The 20,020-nt window shown below is 35.6% G+C and overlaps 1 protein-coding gene across 3 annotated transcripts in view; it reads left to right on the top strand.

The window, feature by feature from the left end:
* Window positions 1-20,020, top strand: part of TMEM135 (transmembrane protein 135) — a 254,688-nt gene that overhangs the window by 217,112 nt on the left and 17,556 nt on the right. For all 3 annotated transcript variants that reach the window (XM_057507151.1, XM_036906972.2, XM_036906971.2), the window contains 2 exons: window positions 14,356-14,397; window positions 18,174-18,320. In XM_057507151.1, the coding sequence (XP_057363134.1) occupies window positions 14,356-14,397; window positions 18,174-18,320 (189 nt within the window). The remainder of the gene's footprint in view (window positions 1-14,355; window positions 14,398-18,173; window positions 18,321-20,020) is intronic.

Raw genomic sequence — 20,020 nt, 5'->3', positions numbered from 1 at the left:
TTTTATTATATATTATATATAATCAATATAATCAATATAATCACTAATATCAATGATAATATAAAAATTATGTATTTCATATAATACACAATTTAATTATAATAATATAATATTTATAATATATTATTATATTATGATAATTATAATTATTAATTATTATAATTAAATTGTGTATTATATGAAATTCTTGGATCCTTTAGTAATTAGGAAAAAATGGACCTTAGAATGCACATGTGCACACATGCATATGCACATTTGTGCAGATTAGTAAAATATTAATGAATATGTTGTAGACAAGCTTATTACTGAAATCAGTACTAGATTTTAAAATTATAATCTTAAAGTGAAATATTGAAGTTACTATGAAAAAGACTAAATGATGGTAGGATTTAGGAGGAAAAGGGAATTGTGCCTCGATTTCCTTAATATGGTAAACAAATACAGTTAATCTTCAGCAGTAAATTGCTTGGCCTGTGTGGTAGGCTATGGTGGTGTTCCAAGACCTTCACTGCCCCTTCCTGGGGAAGCATTATACTTCCCTGCCCTATTGACGTCATGCCTGGCCATAGATTTGCTTTGGCTGATGAAATATGGATGGAAGTGATTTACTTTTGAGCACAAACTTTGTGTCAGAACATAATGTCCTATATTCATTCTTTTTTTTCCTGCTCTGACAACCAGCAGATCTGAACAGACACTTCTCCATCACCCTCAGGTCAGAAATAAAGATGACATGGTCTTGAGCCATAGACAGCCCTGTTCGACATGTAGCATGAGCAAGAAGTAAACTTTTGTTGTTGAAAGCCACTGAATTTTATTGCTACAACATAACCTAGCCCAGCGGTTCTCAAATGTAAGCATGGATTGGAATCATGTGAAGATTGTGTTAAAACACTGACTGTACGATTGTATAGACTGATGGGCCTTACTCTTGGTTTCTGACTGCAGTAAGAATTTGTATTTCTAACAAGTTACCACCTGATGCTGATGAGGGGCCAGAGACCACACTTGGAGAACTGCTGACCTAGCCCATCCTGACTGATAGAGCCCATTAATTCATATTCTTGGATACTGTAATTATGCAGTAAATGCTGTTAACAAGAAAATGCAGAATATTTCCCAACCTAATTATTAAAGAAGTAAGCTCTATAAAGTGCTCCTTTGATTTCTGGGACATGGACATACAAAATGCCATAAGAAACTTTAAATTTAGCAAAATGGATTAGGAAGCTGTGGAAATTACTGTCATACTAGCCTGAGTGAAATAAAACCCACCAAAAATATACAAAGAACAAAGAGAATTTGAGAAAGAAACACTTGCATGTAATTGTGGGAGAAATTGCCATTCCTTCTCAACTTACAGGAATTCTCTTTAAAAAAGATGGTTGAAGAGGGTATCACATAGTGGAGGACCAGGATGACCAGAAGGAGAGAGGTGAGGAAGGGTGAAATGTGTCCGAAAGTAACTACTGATACCGTTTGCCCCTGAGACACAGAGAAGAGAGCAGCGATCTTAGGAAATTTCTTTCAGAAGTCCAATTTCTTAGTTGGTGTAGATTATGAAATACAATGAAGCTTCAGTTCCACAGTACTATTTTTTTTTTTTCTATTCATGCCTGGGATTGAGATGTTTGGAATTCAAATCCTAAAGGTGACAAATTAATACCAAGGGTAGGTCTTATGACTGTCCAGGAAATTCTGAGTTTACCCATGTGAAAAATACCTCTTGGGAAGAGAGAAGCTAGCATGGAGTCCTGACCCTAAAGTACATTCTCAGGCAAATATGATTAGAGAGGAGGACGCGTGTAAGTGAGGAAATGGAAAAACTGATTCCCTTAAAACTATCCATGCTCTTAATCTCCCGTGTGAAGTCTGTGCACACTGTCAGTTGGAAGAGCATTGCTCTTTCCCTCCGTTCAGGGGATTTGTTGCTTCTCTTTTACAGCACAAGATCCCTCTACTTCTCTGTTAGCATTTATTCTCCACAGTGAGACCTCAGCAGGCAGAGAGTTAGTTAATTGGGATGTAAATGATTTTGCTGTTGTGTGAGCATGTCTGGGACCAAACTCTGTTTCAGGCAGATCACTTAACCTCCCTGGGTCTCAGTTTTTTAATCTGTGAAATAGAAATTCTCCCAGGTTACTTCAGTTACAGTGTTCCATTTTTCTAATACCATCTGTAAGCCAGCAAGATTCTAATATGTGTTAACTTGCCCAGTTTCTATTATATTATATGCCACAAATTAAGTTACAATCTTTGAGATGAATGAAGTGAGCTGGAGTATTTGAAGTGAATGTTTTTTAATAAATAGAGTTATGATACTCTCTCTAGTCCTCAGTTAATCAGAAAATACTAGTTTTCCAAAACTACCAGCAAAAAACAAATTTAAAGTTCCCAAAATGTTGTTTTTGCTCTATTACCCAGAGATGCCTATTTTATTTATTTCAGATTTTAACGTTTATATTAAATAAGCATAAAACTTATCAAAAATATAGCTTTATATTATAGTTCAAATTGCTGCCCATTTTGTTCACTGGCCATATTTTGATGACATAGATACCAACATGCATTTGAAAATAATCTAATGTTGGTTTAAAGATTCTGTATAATTGAAAACATTTGTTTTAATCTTTTTTCACAAGCATTATAGGAGGGGAAAAGAATGAAAATACTTGCCAGTCTTGAGGTCTTTAAAAAATAGGTTGGTTCAGCATTGTGGTTATAATATTGTTTAATGTAAATAATTTTTGTCCATAGCAATGCCATGATTTTAAGAAACTTGCTGAGTTTTTCCTTGGATATACATAAAATACCAGTTTGACCTTAAATTTGGTTTTTGCCTGTAGTTAATTTGTCAAGTCTAAACACATGCCATTTCCTTAGGAACTTTAAGCAGCCTTTTCAGTTTAGGTCCAGTGGAACTCAAATATTCTCCTTTTGCAAATATTTTAAAGTTTGACCACAATTGCTATTACCAGTTCATTTTGAGAGCAGAATTCATCCTAATTAAAGTTTCTTTTAGAAACAGTCTGAAGGTGATTTTTGGTTCCTTAGCAAATGAAGACAGCTTGGAGCATGGCCTTCCTTGGATTTAAAGCAAAAACAGTTCCAGAAACAAGTTTAAGGAGAAATCTGATTCTGTTGGAGTTGTTACTGTAAGTTGGAATCCAAATGTTTCCAATTTATATTTAGAGCACATCAGAAAAAAGTGCACAATAATCATCTGGGGACTTACAGTCACACTGGATTACCCATAACTGCTGCCTGCTTTAGCAACTTTCCATAGGTTCTTGAGAACAAAGCTAAGCACCAGTGTTCCATTCTGTATGAAATAAATTTTCTGTAAAATATAGACCAGAATCAAAAATAGTATTTTAATGTGCTGGGAGAATTTACTATTTAAAAGAATCTAGTTGAAAATTATTTTGAAGGTATGTAGATAGATGATGTAAAATGCTGCACTAAAGAAATTCAAGCTGAACTTATAAAGTACAAATAGAGTAATTAAGCTCCTAGAAAGAACTACTGATACAGGAAATTGTGTGTCAGAACTTTAAAATAATTTTTTTTTATTAAGGTATGATTGATATACACTCTTATGAAGGTTTCACATGAAAAAAACAATGTGGTTACTACATTTACCGATGTTATTAAGTCCCCACCCATACCCCAGTGCAGTCACTGTCCATCAGTGCAGCAAGATGCCAGAGATCCACTATGTGCCTTCTCTGTGCTACACTGTTCTCCCCGTGATCCCCTACACCATGTGTACTAAACATAATACCCCTCAATCCCCTTCTCCCTCCCTCCGCACCCACCCTCCCACACCCCTCTCCTTTGGTAACCACTAGTTCATTCTTGGAGTCTCTGAGTCTGCTACTATTTTGTTCCTTCAGTTTTGCTTCATTGTTATACTCCACAAATGAGGGAAATCATTTGGCATTTGTATTTCTCCCCCTGAATTATTTCACTGAGCATAATGTCCTCAAGCTGCATCCATGTTATTGCAAATGGTAGGATTTGTTTCTTTCTTATGGCTGAATAGTATTCCACTGTGTATATGTACCACATCTTTATCCATTCATCTACTGATGAACACTTAGGTTGCTTCCATATCTTGGCTATTGTAAAAAGTGCTGCAATAAACATAGGGGTGCATATGTCTTTTTGAATCTGAGAAGTTATATTCTTTGGGTAAATTCCAAGGAGTGGGATTCCCAGGCCAAATGGTATTTCTATTTTTTAGTTTTTTGAGGAACCTCCATATTGCTTTCCACAATGGTTGAAGTAGCTTACTGTCCCACCAGCAGTGTAGGAGGGTTCCCCTTTCTCCACATCCTCACCGGCATTTGTTGTTCTTAGTCTTTTCGATGCTGGCCATCCTTACTGGTGTGAGGTGATATCTCATTGTGGTTTTAATTTGCATTTCCCTGATGATTAGTGATGAGGAGCATCTTTGCATGTGTCTGTTGGCCATCTGAATTTCTTCTTTGGAGAACTGTCTCTTCATATCCTCTGCCCGTTTTTTAATTGGGTTATTTGCTTTTTGGGTGTTGTGGTGTGTAAGTTCTTTATATATTTTGGATGTTAACCCCTTGTCGGATATGTCATTTACAAGTATATTCTCCCATACTGTAGGATGCCTTTTCGTTCTGTTGATGGTGTCCTTTGCTGTACAGAAACTTTTTAGTTTGATGTAGTCCCTGAGTTCATTTTAGCTTTTGTTTCCCTTGCTCGAGGAGATGCGTTCAGGAAGAAGTTGCTCATGATTATATTCAGGAGATGTTTGCTTATGTTGTCTTCTAAGAGTTTTATAGTTTCATGACTTATATTCAAGTCTTTGATCCATTTCGAATTTACTTTTGTGTATGGGGTTAAAAAATAGTTCAGTTTCATTCTCTTGCATGTAGCTGTCCAGTTTTGCCAACACCAGCTGTTGAAGAGGCTGTCATTTCCCTATTGTATATCCATGGCTCCTTTATTGTATATTAATTGACCATATATGGTTGGGTTTATATCAGGGCTCCCTAGTCTGTTCCATTGGTCTATGGGTCTGTTCTTGTGCCACTACTAAATTGTGTTGATTACTGTGGCTTTGTAATAGAGCTTGAAGTTGGGGAGCATAATGCCCCAAGCTTTATTCTTCCTTCTCAGAATTGCTTTGACTATTCAAGGTCTTTTGTGGTTCCATATGAATTTTCGAACGATTTTCTCTAGTTCCTTGAAGAATGCTGTTGGTATTTTGATAAGAATTGCATTGAATCTATAGATTGCTTTGGCAGGATGGCCATTTTGACAATATTAATTCTCCCTATCTATGAGCACAGGATGTGTTTCCATTTATTGTTATCTTCTTTAATTTCTCCTAAGAGTGTCTTGTAGTTTTCAGGGTATAGGTTTTTTACTTCCTTGGTTAGGTTTATTCCTAGGTATTTTATTATTTTTGATGCAATTGTGAATGGAATTGTTTTCCTGATTTTTCTCTGTGCTAGCTCATTGTTAGTGTATAGGAATGCCAGAGATTTCTGTGTATTAATTTTGTATCCTGCAACTTTGATGAATTCAGATATTAGTTCTAGTAGTTTTGGAGTGGATTATTTAAGGTTTTTTATGTACAATATCATGTCATCTGCAAACAGGGACAGTTTAACTTCTTCCTTGCCACTCTGGATGCCTTTTATTTCTTTGTGTTGTCTTACTGCCATGGCTAGAACCTCCAGTACTATGTTGAATAGAAGTGGGGAAAGTGGGCATCCTTGTCTTGTTTCAGATCTTAAAGGAAAAGCTTTCAGCTTCTCGCTGTTAAGTATGATGTTGGCTGTGGGTTTGTCATATATGGCCTTTATTATGTTGAGGTACTTGCCCTCTGTACCCATTTTTGTTGAGAGTTTTTATCATGAATGTATGTTGAATTTTGTCAAATGCTTTTTCAGCATCTATGGAGATGATCATGTGGTTTTTGTCCTTTTTGTTGATGTGGTGGATGATGTTGATGGATTTTCTAATGTTGTACCATCCTTGCATCCCTGGAATAAATCCTTCTTGATCATGAAGGATGATCTTTTATATGTATTTTTGAATTTGGTTTGCTAATATTTTGTTGAGTATTTTTGCATCTATGTTCATCAGGGATATTGGTCTGTAATTTTCTCTTTTAGTGGGGTCTTTGCCTGGTTTTGGTATTAGAGTGATGCTGGCCTCATAGAATGAGTTTGGAAGTATTCCCTCTTCTTCTACTTTTTGGAAAACCTTAAGGAGGTTGGGTATTAGGTCTTCACTAAATGTTTGGTAAAATTCAGTGGTGAAGCCATCTGGTTCAGGAGTTTTGTTCTTAGGTAGTTTATTGATTACTAGTTCAATTTCATTGCTGGTAATTGGTCTGTTCAGATTTTCTGTTTCTTCCTTGGTCAGCTTTGGAAGGTTGTAATTTTCTAGAAAATTGTCCATTTCTTCTAGGTTATCCAGTTTGTTAGCATAAAATTTTTCATAGTATTCTCTAATAATTCTTTGTATTTCTGTGGTGTCTGTAGTGATTTTTCCATTCTCATTTCTGATTCTGTTTATGTGTGTAGATTCTCTTTTTTTCTTTGTAAGTCTGGCTACGGGTTTATCTATTTTGTTTATTTTCCCAAAGAACCAACTCTTGCTTTCATTGATTCTTTCTATTGTTTTATTCTTCTCAATTTTATTTATTTCTGCTGCTAATCTTTATTATGTCCCTCCTCCTACTAATTTTGGGCTTCATTTGTTCTTCTTTTTCTAGTTTCATTAATTGTGCGTTTAGACTGCTCATATGGGATTGTTCTCCTTTCTTGAGGTGGGCCTGTATTGCAACATACTTTCCTCTTAGCACGGCCTTGGCTGCGTCCCACAGATTTTTGTGTTGTTAAATTATTGTTGTCATTTGTCTCCATATATTGCTTGATCTCTGTTTTTGTTTGGTCATTGATCCATTGGTTATTTAGGAGCATGTTGTGAAGCCTTGATGTGTTTATGGGACTTTTCATTTTCTTTGCGTAGTTTATTTCTAGCTTCATACCTTTGTGGTCTGAAAAACTGGTTGGTACAATTTCAATCTTTTTGAATTTACTGAGGCTCTTTTTGTGGCCTAGTATATGGTCTATTCTTGAAAATGTTCCATGTGCACTTGAGAAGATTGTGTATTCTGCTAGCTTTTGGTGTAGAGTTCTGTAGATATCTGTTAGGTCCATCTGTTCTAATGTGTTGTTCAGTGCCTCTGTCTCCTTACTTATTTTCTGTCTGGTTGATCTGTCCTTCAGAGTGAGTGGAGTGTTGAAATCTCCTAGAATGAATGCATTGCATTTTATTTCCCCTTTTAATTCAGTTAGTATTTGTTTCACATATGTAGGTGCTCCTTTGTTGGGAGCATAGATTTTATAGTAGTTATATCTTCTTCTTGGATTCATCCCTATATCATTATGTAATGTCCTTCTTTGTCTCTTGTGACTTTCTTTGTTTTGAAGTCTATTTTGTCTGATACAAGTACTACAACTCCTGCTTTTTTCTCTCTATTAGTTGCATGAAATATCTTTTTCCATCCCTTCACTTTTAGTCTGTGTATGTCTTTGGGTTTAAAGTGAGTCTCTGGTAGGCAGCTTATAGAAGGGTCTTGTTTTTTCATCCATTCAGTTCATTTACATTTAGGGTGATTTTCGATAGGTATGTACTTACTGCCATCCCAGACTTTAGATTCGTGGTTACCAAAGGTTCAAGGTTAACTTCCCTACTACCTAAAAGTCTAACTTAACTCACTTAATATGCTATTACAAACACAATCTAAAGGTTCTTTTCTTTTTCTCTTCCTTTTTCTTCCTCTTCCATTCTTTATATATTAGGTACCATATTCTGTACTGTTTGTCTATCCCTTGATTGACTCTGGGGATAGTTAATTTAATTTTGCATTTGCTTAGTAATTAGCTATTCTACTTTCTTTATACTGTGGTTTTATTACCTCTGGTGACAGCTATTCAACCTTAGGAACACTTCCATCTACAGCAGTCCCTCCAAAATAGACTGTATAGATGTTTTGCGGGAGGTAAATTCTCTCAACTTTTGCTTATTTTGAAATTGTTTAATCCGTCCTTCAAATTTAAATGATAATCTTGCTGGATAAAGTAATCTTGGTACAGCCCCTTCTGCTTCATTGCATTAAATACATCATGCCACTCTCTTCTGGCCTGTAAGGTTTCTGCTGAGAAGTCTGATTTTAGCCTGATTGATTTTCCTTTGTATGTGATCTCATTTCTGTCTCTGGCTGCTTTTAATAGTCTGTCCTTATCCTTGATCATTGCTATTTTAATTACTATATGTCTTGGTGTTGTCTTCCTTGGGTCCCTTGTGTTGGGAGATCTGTGCATCTCCATGGCCTGAGAGACTATCTCCTTCCACAGATTGGGGAAGTTTTCAGCAATTACCTCCTCAAAGACATTTTCTATCCCTTTTTTCTCTCTCTTCTTCTTCTGGTATCCCTATGATGTGAATATTGTTCTGTTTGGATAGGTCACAGAGTTCTCTCAATGTTCTTTCATTCTTAGAGATCCTTTTTTCTCTCTGTGCCTCAGTTTCTTTGTATTCCTCTTCTCTAGTTTCTATTTCATTTATCGTCTCCTTCACCGTATCCAATCTTCTTTTAATTCCTCCATTGTCCTCTTCAAAGATTGGATCTCCAACCAGAATTCATTCCTGAGTTCTTGAATATCTTTCCATACCTCCATTAGCATGTTAATGATTTTTATTTTGAACTCCCTTTCAGGAAGAGTCATGAGGTCCATGTCATTTAAATCTTTCTTGGGAGTTGTTTTAATAATTTTACTCTGGTCCAGATTCCTTTGACTTTTCATATTTGTATATGGAGCTGTCTAGTGTCCAGAACTTCTACTCTCTGGAGCTGCTCAGCCCCTGAAGCAATATCGGGAGTTGCAGGGGAGTGGGATTGGTGCCTGTGGGGAGGAAAGAGCTGTTTCCTGCTTCCCGGCTGCTATGCCTGTGTTCACTGCCTGAACCAGTGGGCCGAGCACACAGGTATAAGCTTTTGTCCCAGAGCAGCCGGATATGGATCCCTGCTTTCCAGAAGCAGCTGGAATCTCAGTCTGTCCAGGAATTCTGCCTGTCTTAGCTTTCCAACCCCGTAATCATGAGAGTGTCATAAAGGCACCATGAAATGTAGGTTTGTGCTCCCAGAGAAGATATCCGGAGCTAGGTATTCAGCAGTCCCAGGCCTCCACTCCCTCCCTGCTCCATTTCTCTTACTCCTGCTGGTGAGCTGGGGTGGGGGAAGGGCTCGGGTACTGCCAGGCCACTTCGTACGTTACCCTGTTCCGTGAGGTTTGCTCTTTTCTCCAGGTATATGCAGTCTGGTGCAGTTGTCTTTCCTGTTGCTCTCTCAGGATTAGTTGTATTAATTATATTTCTTATTATATGCGGTTTTAGAAGGAAGCCTCTGTCTCACCTCTCACGCTGCCATCTTTAATCCTGTGTCAGAACCTTGTAGTCAACATTAATTTGATGAACATACACATAGATTTATACTTACTGATGTGACCTTTTTTTTAATGGTCAGAGATAGCATAGCAAGTGATTGGCAGCAGGGTGTCTTCTGCCTATAAGGTACTCAACAAATGATTGTTGAGTGAATAAAAATAGAAGAGGTAATATTTAACCAATACTTGAGTTTCCTTTTAAGCAGTTCAATGAGTAACAAAAAGGACAAAAGCACTCTGAAATTGATACTTAATTAATCTTTTTTTTTTTCATCATTGAAGTCACCTAATCATCCATGTTCACTGGGATCTTAGTTTCAGAAAATTCTAGTCTGAACCATGTACTATAGTTAGTAATTTTATGCCTTCTAGCAAAATTTACAGAAGTATAAGTAAGGATTACTACGTGGGGTTTTACAGTCTCTGCTGTTGTGTTGGTAAAACAAAGATAAATAAGATTTACACTGTTTAATCTATTCCTAAGTGTTCATATATTGATGTTTTTCAGTAAACAAACTACACAAACAATATGTGAATGCATACTTGTAAAAATTTTTTAAATGAAACATAAATATAAAGAGTAAAAAGCCCTCTTTCTTCATGGCCATCCGACTTCAATAGGTAGCCTGCTCGCAACTGTTTGGGGTATGTCCTTTTGACCAATTTCTGTAACATTTTATATGTATATATAATAAATAACATCTTACCAATAATACATTTTATCAGTAACAGTATTTTAGCAATGATCTTAATATAGCAATAATATAATATTTTATTGTTGTGATTGCCTATAGAATTGGTTCTTAACAGTGCTCCTTACACATTGTAGGAGCATATATGTCTATATGGTTTGTCTTGTAATGTTAAAATTAAAAAAGAAAAGGTTCTCTTTGAACTTTTTGTGGGAGTAAATTCCACATCAGTAAGTATTACAAAACAATAAACAAATGTAATAGTAGTAGCTAATAATGTCAAGGTAAATTCAGAGTTTTGTTTGTGTTTTTAAAATTCTTGAATGTATTATCATTTATTTGTTTACCTTATAAATGATTTAATTTGTTTTATTTTTCCATTATGATTTCTAATAATAATACTAGCTTTACATATAATGATAAGATACAATAAGTGGTAAAATTTTAGAATTACAAGTTATTTAATCAGCCAATTATGGAGGTCATTTACCTCTAGACACTTGTAATAGACATTTGAGCCCTAAAGTTAAGTGACTTGCTCCGGATTGGTATAGAAGTTGTGGCTGTTACCTGTACTTTTGTTCATATCAAGAATCTTTTGACTGCACCATTCTCTGTCTTGAAGAAATATTTTAAAGATTTAAAACGTACATCTTTTATATCCTTTATATTTGCCAGATGAATGAAAACTGAGTAGGCAATAAAAAAGATTTTAGGAATCAAAATGGCTATCATTGTTTCCAGCTTATTAGAGAACATACAAATGGAGCAACAGATTTACCTCATCGGATTTTATGTTGGTGCCAAACGGTAGTGTATTCTTCAAGATTTTAAAACTATATGGAATGATAGAACAGGAACATCACCTATCACTGAAAGTCTAATATATGATATTTACTTGCAGGAACTTAATGCAATTTAACTAAGATTAGCAACATTTTGAATGACTGCAAATGTGTTTTTAAGAGGAAACATGCAACAAAATGATAGAGAAATCACCTTAGAGCTACAAATTCTTCCAAGTATAGTTTACTAGTGACACCTGCTGGTGCTACGTTGTAATAAAGATAAAAATATCACATGGAAGTAATTTTATGGAAATTAAGCACGAGACAAAGAATCTTCTGGGGCAAATTTATTTCTTTTACTGTTATTTACACTTCTCATTGAAAAAAGTGTTTGGTCTTTGTGGGTTTCCCCCACTGGAAGTGTATTATTCTAATAAGAATAACATTAAACTTTTTATACTTTATGGTACACACTATGTAATTCCAACTTAAACCTCTTTAATTAGTTGTGTTACCAGCTAAGTTGTGTGATACAATGCTGCAAACTCTTTTTCCTCTGTGTTTTCCCTGAATCTTGAACAGAACCTTGCAAATATGGAGATTCAGTAACAATGAATTGAGTCATATTATTTATGACTTTTGCATAGACTAACTTTAATAGAAAAGTCTGTGTTTATATGATTTAAATGCATTATCTTTATGGATACTCAGAAATAGAAATGACTTTAGATAATGATTTTATTAGAAAAAATGAATTTTTGTTTTTATTCTATAGAAGAGATTTTCTGCATTATAAACTATGAAGAATAAAATATACTTAGTCCTTGAATATTTTCTCCATTGACACTTCCTAGTTTATTGTATCTAGTCTTGTGGATTAAAGTACTGCTTATAAACAAATGAGATTGCTTCCTTGAACCTGTATCTGTGTGTAATATAGCCAGCTGCTTGCTCTGTAGCTTTTCCATTCATACCTAATATGCATCTCAAACTTACATCCAAAACAAAACTTTGATTTTCTCCTCAAACCCCTGTTCCTCCCGTAGTCTTCCTCATTTCAGCAAATGGGTATTTTGTCCTTACCTAAGGATTCTGTATTGTCCACTGTTACATCCTTAGAGCCTAAACCAGGGCTTACACATAGTAGCATTCAGTCAATATTTGTCAAATAAAATCAATGGGCCTTGGATGGAGAATGTGATTTGATTTACATTATAATAACTGAATCCATCAAATAGTTGGGGTCTGCTTTTTGTAAATCTTGGTTTATATCATACTTTTTACATTTAACACAGATTACAATAGCATTTCGGTAGTTAGGTTAAAGCTCAGACAACGCTCTTGGTGCCAAAATGCGGGGCAATATTACTATTTTAAAGATTCTTTTTATGGGAATAATTACTTTTTTGTTCTTTTGACACAGACATCTGACCCTCAATTACATTAATAGACTTATACACATGAATGGAGAGAAGAACAGCTCCTTTTGCCCCTGAGCTAAGACTTTTATCAATATGAAGTGCTTCCCACAGGGTTCTGGAAGAACCAAACTCCCATCATAATGAAATTGCAAATTCATTTGTATCCACCCTTTTATATTTGAAGGCTACTTTTTGATGTTTGGTCTGCAATTAGATTTATTGTTTAAGGTCACAAATATGCAGTCCTGACTAGACTGAGTTGTCAGAATCCTTAATCTATTCAGCATTATACAAAGATAAATGGCTGTCTTTTCACAATAACATACCAAAGCCAAAATTTGTTCCCAGTTGTATATAATCTTTTAATCAATCTGCTGCTTTCTGTTTTCCAGTCAATAGACTCCTAGCTAACCCCTCACCACTCCACCCATCTAGAAATTACCCAATTATGGGTTTTAAATTACGGAGAAACACTTTCTTCAGATGGAAAAGATAAGTTTAAGTATTTTAGTGCTATAATTCTCCCATGCACGTTTTTAGCTTAGCATATGATTTCTTTTGCTTTTACCCTCATGCTGTGTGCGGTAGGTAATTATGTACTATGTTAGCTAAATTCTGTGGTTACATTTCCCACTATTAACAGGACCTCAAAGTAGATAAAGTTGCTTAATTGAAATGAATTCTTAAGTGTTTTAAAACATCTCTATGGATATGGATTAAATTATTTTCTGAGATTTATATGTCTTCCAACAAAAATGTTTATATTAACATTATTAAGATAGGTTTCTTATATTTTTGTGCATTTTCTTTGTGATCTTTCATATAAGAGGCATACAGAAGGAATTGCCCAATTAGATTTGAGGCTGTACTTTTTATCCAAGAATATCTAGTATGCAATACTAATATACATTAGAGCATCATTGCATCACCAACCTCTGTAATTTCCCCAAAGGATTTTGATACTAGATACCCAAAGGTCCTTTAGTAACCTGATCATAACTATAAAATACAGCATTAAGGCCAGTAAAGTTAATGTCCACATTTAAAAATCTTGTTTAAATATCTTTTACTGACCTGAGAATCTTTTTTTCTTAATTGCCATATAGTTTGAGTCTTCCCCAATTAAAAGAAATACACTGTTTTAGGAGAAGTGTAAGAGAAAACCATGACTTTTAAGTCAGATGAACTTTTTTACCCATGATTCTGACTACAGTTTATTTTGTGACCTCTGGGAAGTTCTTGCATTTTTTTGACCCTCTGCACAGGTATGGAATAGAGAAACACCTATTCAAAGAGTTGTGATATAGTTAAATAAACGAGAGCCAAAACAATGCTCAGCAATAGTAAGCACTTGCTGAAGATTTTCTGGAATCCTCTTTGTGTTCTCCCTCTACCCCCACCCTGTTCCCCATGCTGTTACCATTCTGATTGCCCTTACTCAAAAGTTAAAACTGTTGAACTAAACTTGAAGCCTTCTGTGCCTGCCAATTCTACATTGCTCTGCATTCACTGAATTAATAAGTAGGGAGAAGTCAGGATCTTGAATTGACCTATACATAATACCCAGCAGGTGTATGCGGCCTTTTTCTTTACAACAAATTGCTCCCCTAGGGATTGGGTCGAATGTAGAATACTCTACTCCTAGCCTTCCTTTTAAGTCCACATGGAGCCCTTAGAAGATTTAGTTGTCTCTCTCTTCAACCAGGAAATCTGAGAGTTGAGGCTTAAGTTATGTTAATATGACATAGAAAGTATTATCATTTTAATCCTCCTGTGTAAGATGGCTTGCTTCATTGTTTTTTGCTTGTTTGACCATTTGTACTGCTCAGATCATTGTCCTAAAAGGGTTTCACCTTTTAAAAAGTAATCGTTTTCAAGAAAAATATTAACAGCTATTTAATACACTACTTTATATCTCAAAACATTTTTTTATTGTAAATTTTTATCATTTTAGGTGCAAAGATGGCTTGAAAGGATTTACGTTTTCTGCACTTAGGTAAGTAGCATTTTTTGTTTGCACTTAAGAGAAATTTCACAAGTTAACTTTTTTCAAAACAGTAATAATATAATTATACATAATTACAATGAATATTTCAGTTTTTAAGCTGAAAGTAATTTTAGAACTCACGGAAGTGATGGTGGAGATTTCATTGAAAGAGTAATTTATTGATATTTTCCCCCCTCAAAAAATCAATCAACAACTGAGATCTACTGTGTGCCTTATGCCGTGGGGGTGTTAGAAAGATTACAAGAACTCTCTCTTCAGGGAGCTTGGAAAGACAGAGCTACCCATGAACAATTACCGGAAAACTATGTGCTTGATTGTGTGATATCAGATTATGGACTTTGTCAGGGCAGGACTCATGCATTGTTAAACACATTTTGTATTATAAACCTCATCTAGAGATGCTAGAATCTTTTTTTTACATGACAGCCTATCTCTTACCATCGTAATTGCCCATGGTAGATACTGTAGAAATGTTGGTTTGCATTAGCATTGTATTTTATAGTTTACCAAGCATTTCACACAGATTAGAAAATGAAATTTTCACAGCAAATCTGTAAGATGTGAATATTTTTATGCCCATGTGACATGATGAAGAAACCTAGGCTTAGAATGTTTGACCAATACAATTTAACATGATATAGTAACTATATATACTTACTCCATGCCTGATGCTCTTCCAGTTTATGTCATAAATGTTGCCTATTTTATTCTCCAAAGTACATATAGTAGATATGTAGTGAAGGTTAGTTGTGTGGTATTTACTGCAGGTATTAGAGGGAAAATTGAGGGTGGGCTTCAATATGAGGAGAAACTTTATATGAGTGTCTCATAAGATTATTTTGAGGATCAAATAAGTTAATAAACAAAATGTGTTAGAACTGTGCTCAAGAAATGCTGGCTATTCATGTATTATTCTTATAGGTATAAGCCTTAAATTGTATTTGAAAGAGAGCTTTAGACAGCAATAAGGAAGGAGCATCCTGAGTCAAAGTGAATAATGTTAGCAAAACTGAAAATCGTAAACATGAAATATGAGGTAAGAGTGGGAAGACCAACTTAATTAGTATGAAAGGTTTCTATTATGGGTTATGAGGATTTTGTTATGATAGGTAACTAAGGCCAGATTATGAGAGAACTACCTACCCCCCCCAAAAAAGACAAACTTAGATTTGATAGGATGGGCAATAGGGAGCCACTAAAGGTTTTGGAGCCGGGTAGCTGACAATGTTTTAGAAAGATTAGTCTGGACACAGTATTTGGGAGACTGAAATAGATTCAGAAAGAAGAAAGATGAAATGTTAAGGACTAGGACTTGGGTGGGAGTGGAGGATTAAAGAGAAAGAGGCAAAATTGGGACTTGAAATGGAAGAAAGGAAGACCTGATGACTGAGATTTTCCTTTTTTCTCTTCCCTTCCATTCTGCAATCCCCGCAGCATTGAAAACCTGTGTGCCTGAAAAAAGGTGGCGCATTCACAGAAAATCAGATAGCATGCAAAGAAACTGATTTGGGAGGGAACAGATTAAGTCCACTGTGTGATGAGGAATATTTTTGGTTGTGGAAACTCCATGGTAACAATAACTAAGTCATAATACACGTAATCATTTCTTCATTATATTTTTCATTAAGAGATTATGACACTTACTGGAAAATAACTTTTTATTGTTGTTGCATTGGCTTTAAAGGATTCTTGTTAAACTGAAAGTTGGCAACAAAAGCAGTATTTGGTTTTCCTAAAGAGAAAACTTTGCCTTTTTCTAGCGTTTCTCCTTAGGCTCCCAGTGCCCTTGCAAAACCTGAAAATGTGGCAGATTCTTTTGTGTCTCATCCTCCAGTGCACTTATAATAAAGCGCTGGTTTGGACTATTTGCATTTAAACTTTTCTCCATATTATGGGAAATTATTCTGGAAGAATGGTTATTAATTTTTGCTAGGTCTGGACAGATTATAGGAGAAGTTATGGGAACAAATGGATTTGACAGGACCGTGGGAAAAGAGCTAGTGCAGGAGTCTGAAGATACACTAAGCCTGATTCATTATAGTTTGTTAGAACTGTACATAACTTGGTGATCAAAAACCCAGGCTTTAGAGTCAGACAGTTCTGGGTTGAAATCATTGTTACTGGTTGTGGACAAGATGCTTTTTCAAGCTAACTCTCGTGGAGATTATGGCACCTACTTCATAGTATTGCTGTGAAGATTAAGTGATTTAATATTCATAGAAGGCTCAGTCCTGTGCCTGTCATATAGTAAATGCTCAGAAAATGCTAGTTATTACCATTTGATTCATTTAATATGTATTAATTAAATATTTACTGTGTGCCAGACACTGTGTGAGGCATGGGGATATTACAGTGAAGAAGACATATAGTCTCATAGACCCCACGCTTTAGTGGAGGATGGAAACGACTAATAAGGTGCCTCCAGTACTGGGCTTCACTGGGCTGAGGGAGCACCAAGGAAGGGTTGCTGACTCAACTCCGGTTTGGGGTGGGGACAGTTTCTCCAAGGAAGTGAGCTCTAATCTGAGATGGTCAGTCCTGGCCAACATCACAACAGTTTCTAGAAGGTAAGAGAGAGATTATTATATCTGTGCTAGCATGGTTTGTCCTGTTGTTTATGTAGAGCGGAGTACAGATATTAAATTTACCATGCACACCCAGGATTAAGACCGAGATTCTTTGGGAATAACAGCTACAAAGGGTGCACAGCTGCCATCTGGTGCCAAACCGTCTCATTGCATGCCCCTTAGGATTTGATAAGCCAGATGCTTCACCAGGTTTGTCCAGACAGGTTGCAGTTGCAGCTTTAGCTCTCTTTCAAGTGTTTAAATTTTCTATTCTGTTTTTCATAGGTCCCATGTTTCAGAGTTTGAGTGTGGTATTATTGATTTACTGTTTTATCTATGTTTACAATATTTTCTGGAAGTTTAGCATGTAGAGTTCCCTTAGGGAAGTTGAGTTTTTCTGTATAAGTGCAGTGACTGTTAGTAAAGGTGCACACAGCAAAAATGAAAACTCTGATAAAAAGTATTATTTGAGTGATATCTAATGGTGGTAACACTTTTTCTTATGTAGTCCAGTTTTGATGAGATAGGAGTAGTGTCTTCTCCTGGATATTAGGTTTTTCCAAAGAGAAATAAGCAGATTGGAATAACATTGAATTTAGGGTTTTCTAATTAATAATGTGAGGAGACAGGGAATCTTCACCATTTTCTGATTCTCATTCTTTAGTTCCTCTATTTCCTCACATATATGGAGATGACCTTCAATTGCACTACAGCTGTTTCATGACTCAAAGTGACATGAAATATAAATGTAGAGTAAAAAATGAGAAGCTTATTCAATTTTAACTGTTAGCAGAATTAGAGAAAAAAATAGGATTTTTGTGATTAACTAGCAGACCCATGTTAATAGTTCACTTGCTGCTTTGTTGAAAAAGCCTTAAGGTGTGTAATACCTTCAAAAGGTGGTGACCTAAGTTAAAAGAGTACTTCATAAAAGTGCTTTGCTGTATATTACATCATTAATTTGATTTTTAAATATCTGCATTTGGCAAACAAATGACTATTAACATTTTCTGAGTATTCAGATTTCAAAAGCCTATTTTTTGAAGGATGATTCAATTTTATATAAACTGTGAAGGTTGCTATTTCAAATGATAACACATTCTCCAAAATGCATTTGTATATAAACAAAACTGAGAGTTTTTTTCGTACTGATTTTTTTAAGGTGAAAAATGCCTCACATTGTTCTCCTTTCTTTAGGTTCATTGTAGGGAAGGAAGAAATTCCCACACATTCTTATTCACCAGAGGCAGCATATGCAAAAGTAGAACAAAAGGCAGAGAAACATGAGGAAAAAGCAAGAAGAATGGATGTAATTGCTCTTGTCAGGAAACTTGTGGATTCAGTGTGAGTTCTGTATCTTGATATTTTAGCACACTTTGTTTTATGTGGCACTTGCACAATGCCACGGTCTTTTTGTTTTCTTTTCAGGTAATGATGATTTTTTACCAGAAACTGCACATAAAGTTTTATCAATGGTACATGAAAGCAAATGAATGTTGTTTATTATTTCTGGCAGGACACTGTAGACCGTCATATACCTTTGAAATAGACTTACATGAAATTGAAATACTATTCTGTTTCAAACAAGGCAGAGCTGCAGAGGCTAGAACGGGGAACCTGAGAAAACAGATTAGTACCATGTTAATCAAATGTGCCTTGTGTAGAAAGGAGAAAGAAGAGTTCTGAGAGATTCAGAAAGATACAGGAATAAAAGTACTGACCCTTAAAGTAAACAATATTTTGCAAGAGTGGAAATTTTTAGAACTTGGGAAATATTTATTTCTATATTATACAGAGAGGCCTATTTTTCTTACAAATAAGTCTTCATTTATATTTCAAGTGTAGATATTTAAGAAAATTAATTGGATGGTTTAATATTAGAACTTCAGATCCCCCAAATAATAATCTTGGTAATGATAGTTTTGAGAGTGTGGAATGATCAGGCAATATATATATATAAAGTTTGGGGATCAGTTATGAGAAGTAGAAGGCCTCTGACTCTCATTGTGCCCCTGCCAGCTCTGTGACTTTGGGTAAGTGATTGAACCACTCTGTAGCCCAAAGTTCTCGTCAGTTAACTGGGGTTATTAAATAGAGATTTTTAAATCTCTAAGGAATGTTGTGTGCATCAAGTGACATAATGTATGAGTTGTGTTACATACAGGGTAGGTGCTCAAAAATTTCATTTAATTTAAAGACTTGGTCTTCATTTTAGCATGCATCAGATATAGAAGGTAAGAGAGCAAAAAAGGAATAGTAGATGTCAGGAATTATTGTGGTAGTGAACTTTTTAAGCAAGTTCAAAGTAGTTACGGTTACGTTAGTGGAGGGGAGAGAGAATCCCTATTAATAGCCATCTTGTCAAGAATCAGAGGAATGAGGGTATGGGGGGAACTTGATAATATGGGTGAATGTAGTAACCACAGTGTTTTTCATGTGAACCTTTGTAAGAGTGTATATCAATGATGCCTTAATAAAAAAAAAAGGGGAGAGACAGTAGGGACCCCCCGCCCAAAAAAAAAGAATCAGAAATGCAGAGGATATATTATGTGGGTGAATGCTGCTGTGGACATCAGAACTACTCAGGTCATGGCAGAACTTGTCCAGATAGCCTCTGTGAGGCCACTGGTATGAAGGCAGATGCAGGTTAACACAGAAGCAAGGCAGGTAAGATAGGAGAAGGGCAGTCCAGGACTGGTGAAGCCATTTTAATGAAAGACTAAGGAAAGATGAAATGACAGTATAGTTGATACCAGAAATTAACCTCACTAGCAAAGAGAGTTTAACAATTTCTGGTGGTTCTGGTAACAGTGGCTGAGGAATGTGTAGGAAGGGGCTGCTTAGAGGTTTGAAGAGTGATGGTTTACATGAGGCCGTCCTTCTGATTCACCTCTTTTCAGGCCCCCAACTTTAATCACTCAACAACTTCACATGACCAGATATGGCATATCATTCTAACAACATAAGGGCTGTGGCTGGTATGAACTATTGCTGTCACCCTTGACTGGGAAAGGCAGCCTATATGTTCTGGCTGCAATGCAGAA

Source organism: Manis pentadactyla, chromosome 9, assembly GCF_030020395.1.
Source record: "Manis pentadactyla isolate mManPen7 chromosome 9, mManPen7.hap1, whole genome shotgun sequence".
Lineage (NCBI taxonomy): Eukaryota > Metazoa > Chordata > Mammalia > Pholidota > Manidae > Manis > Manis pentadactyla.
This window is presented reverse-complemented; position numbering and strand designations above follow the sequence as displayed.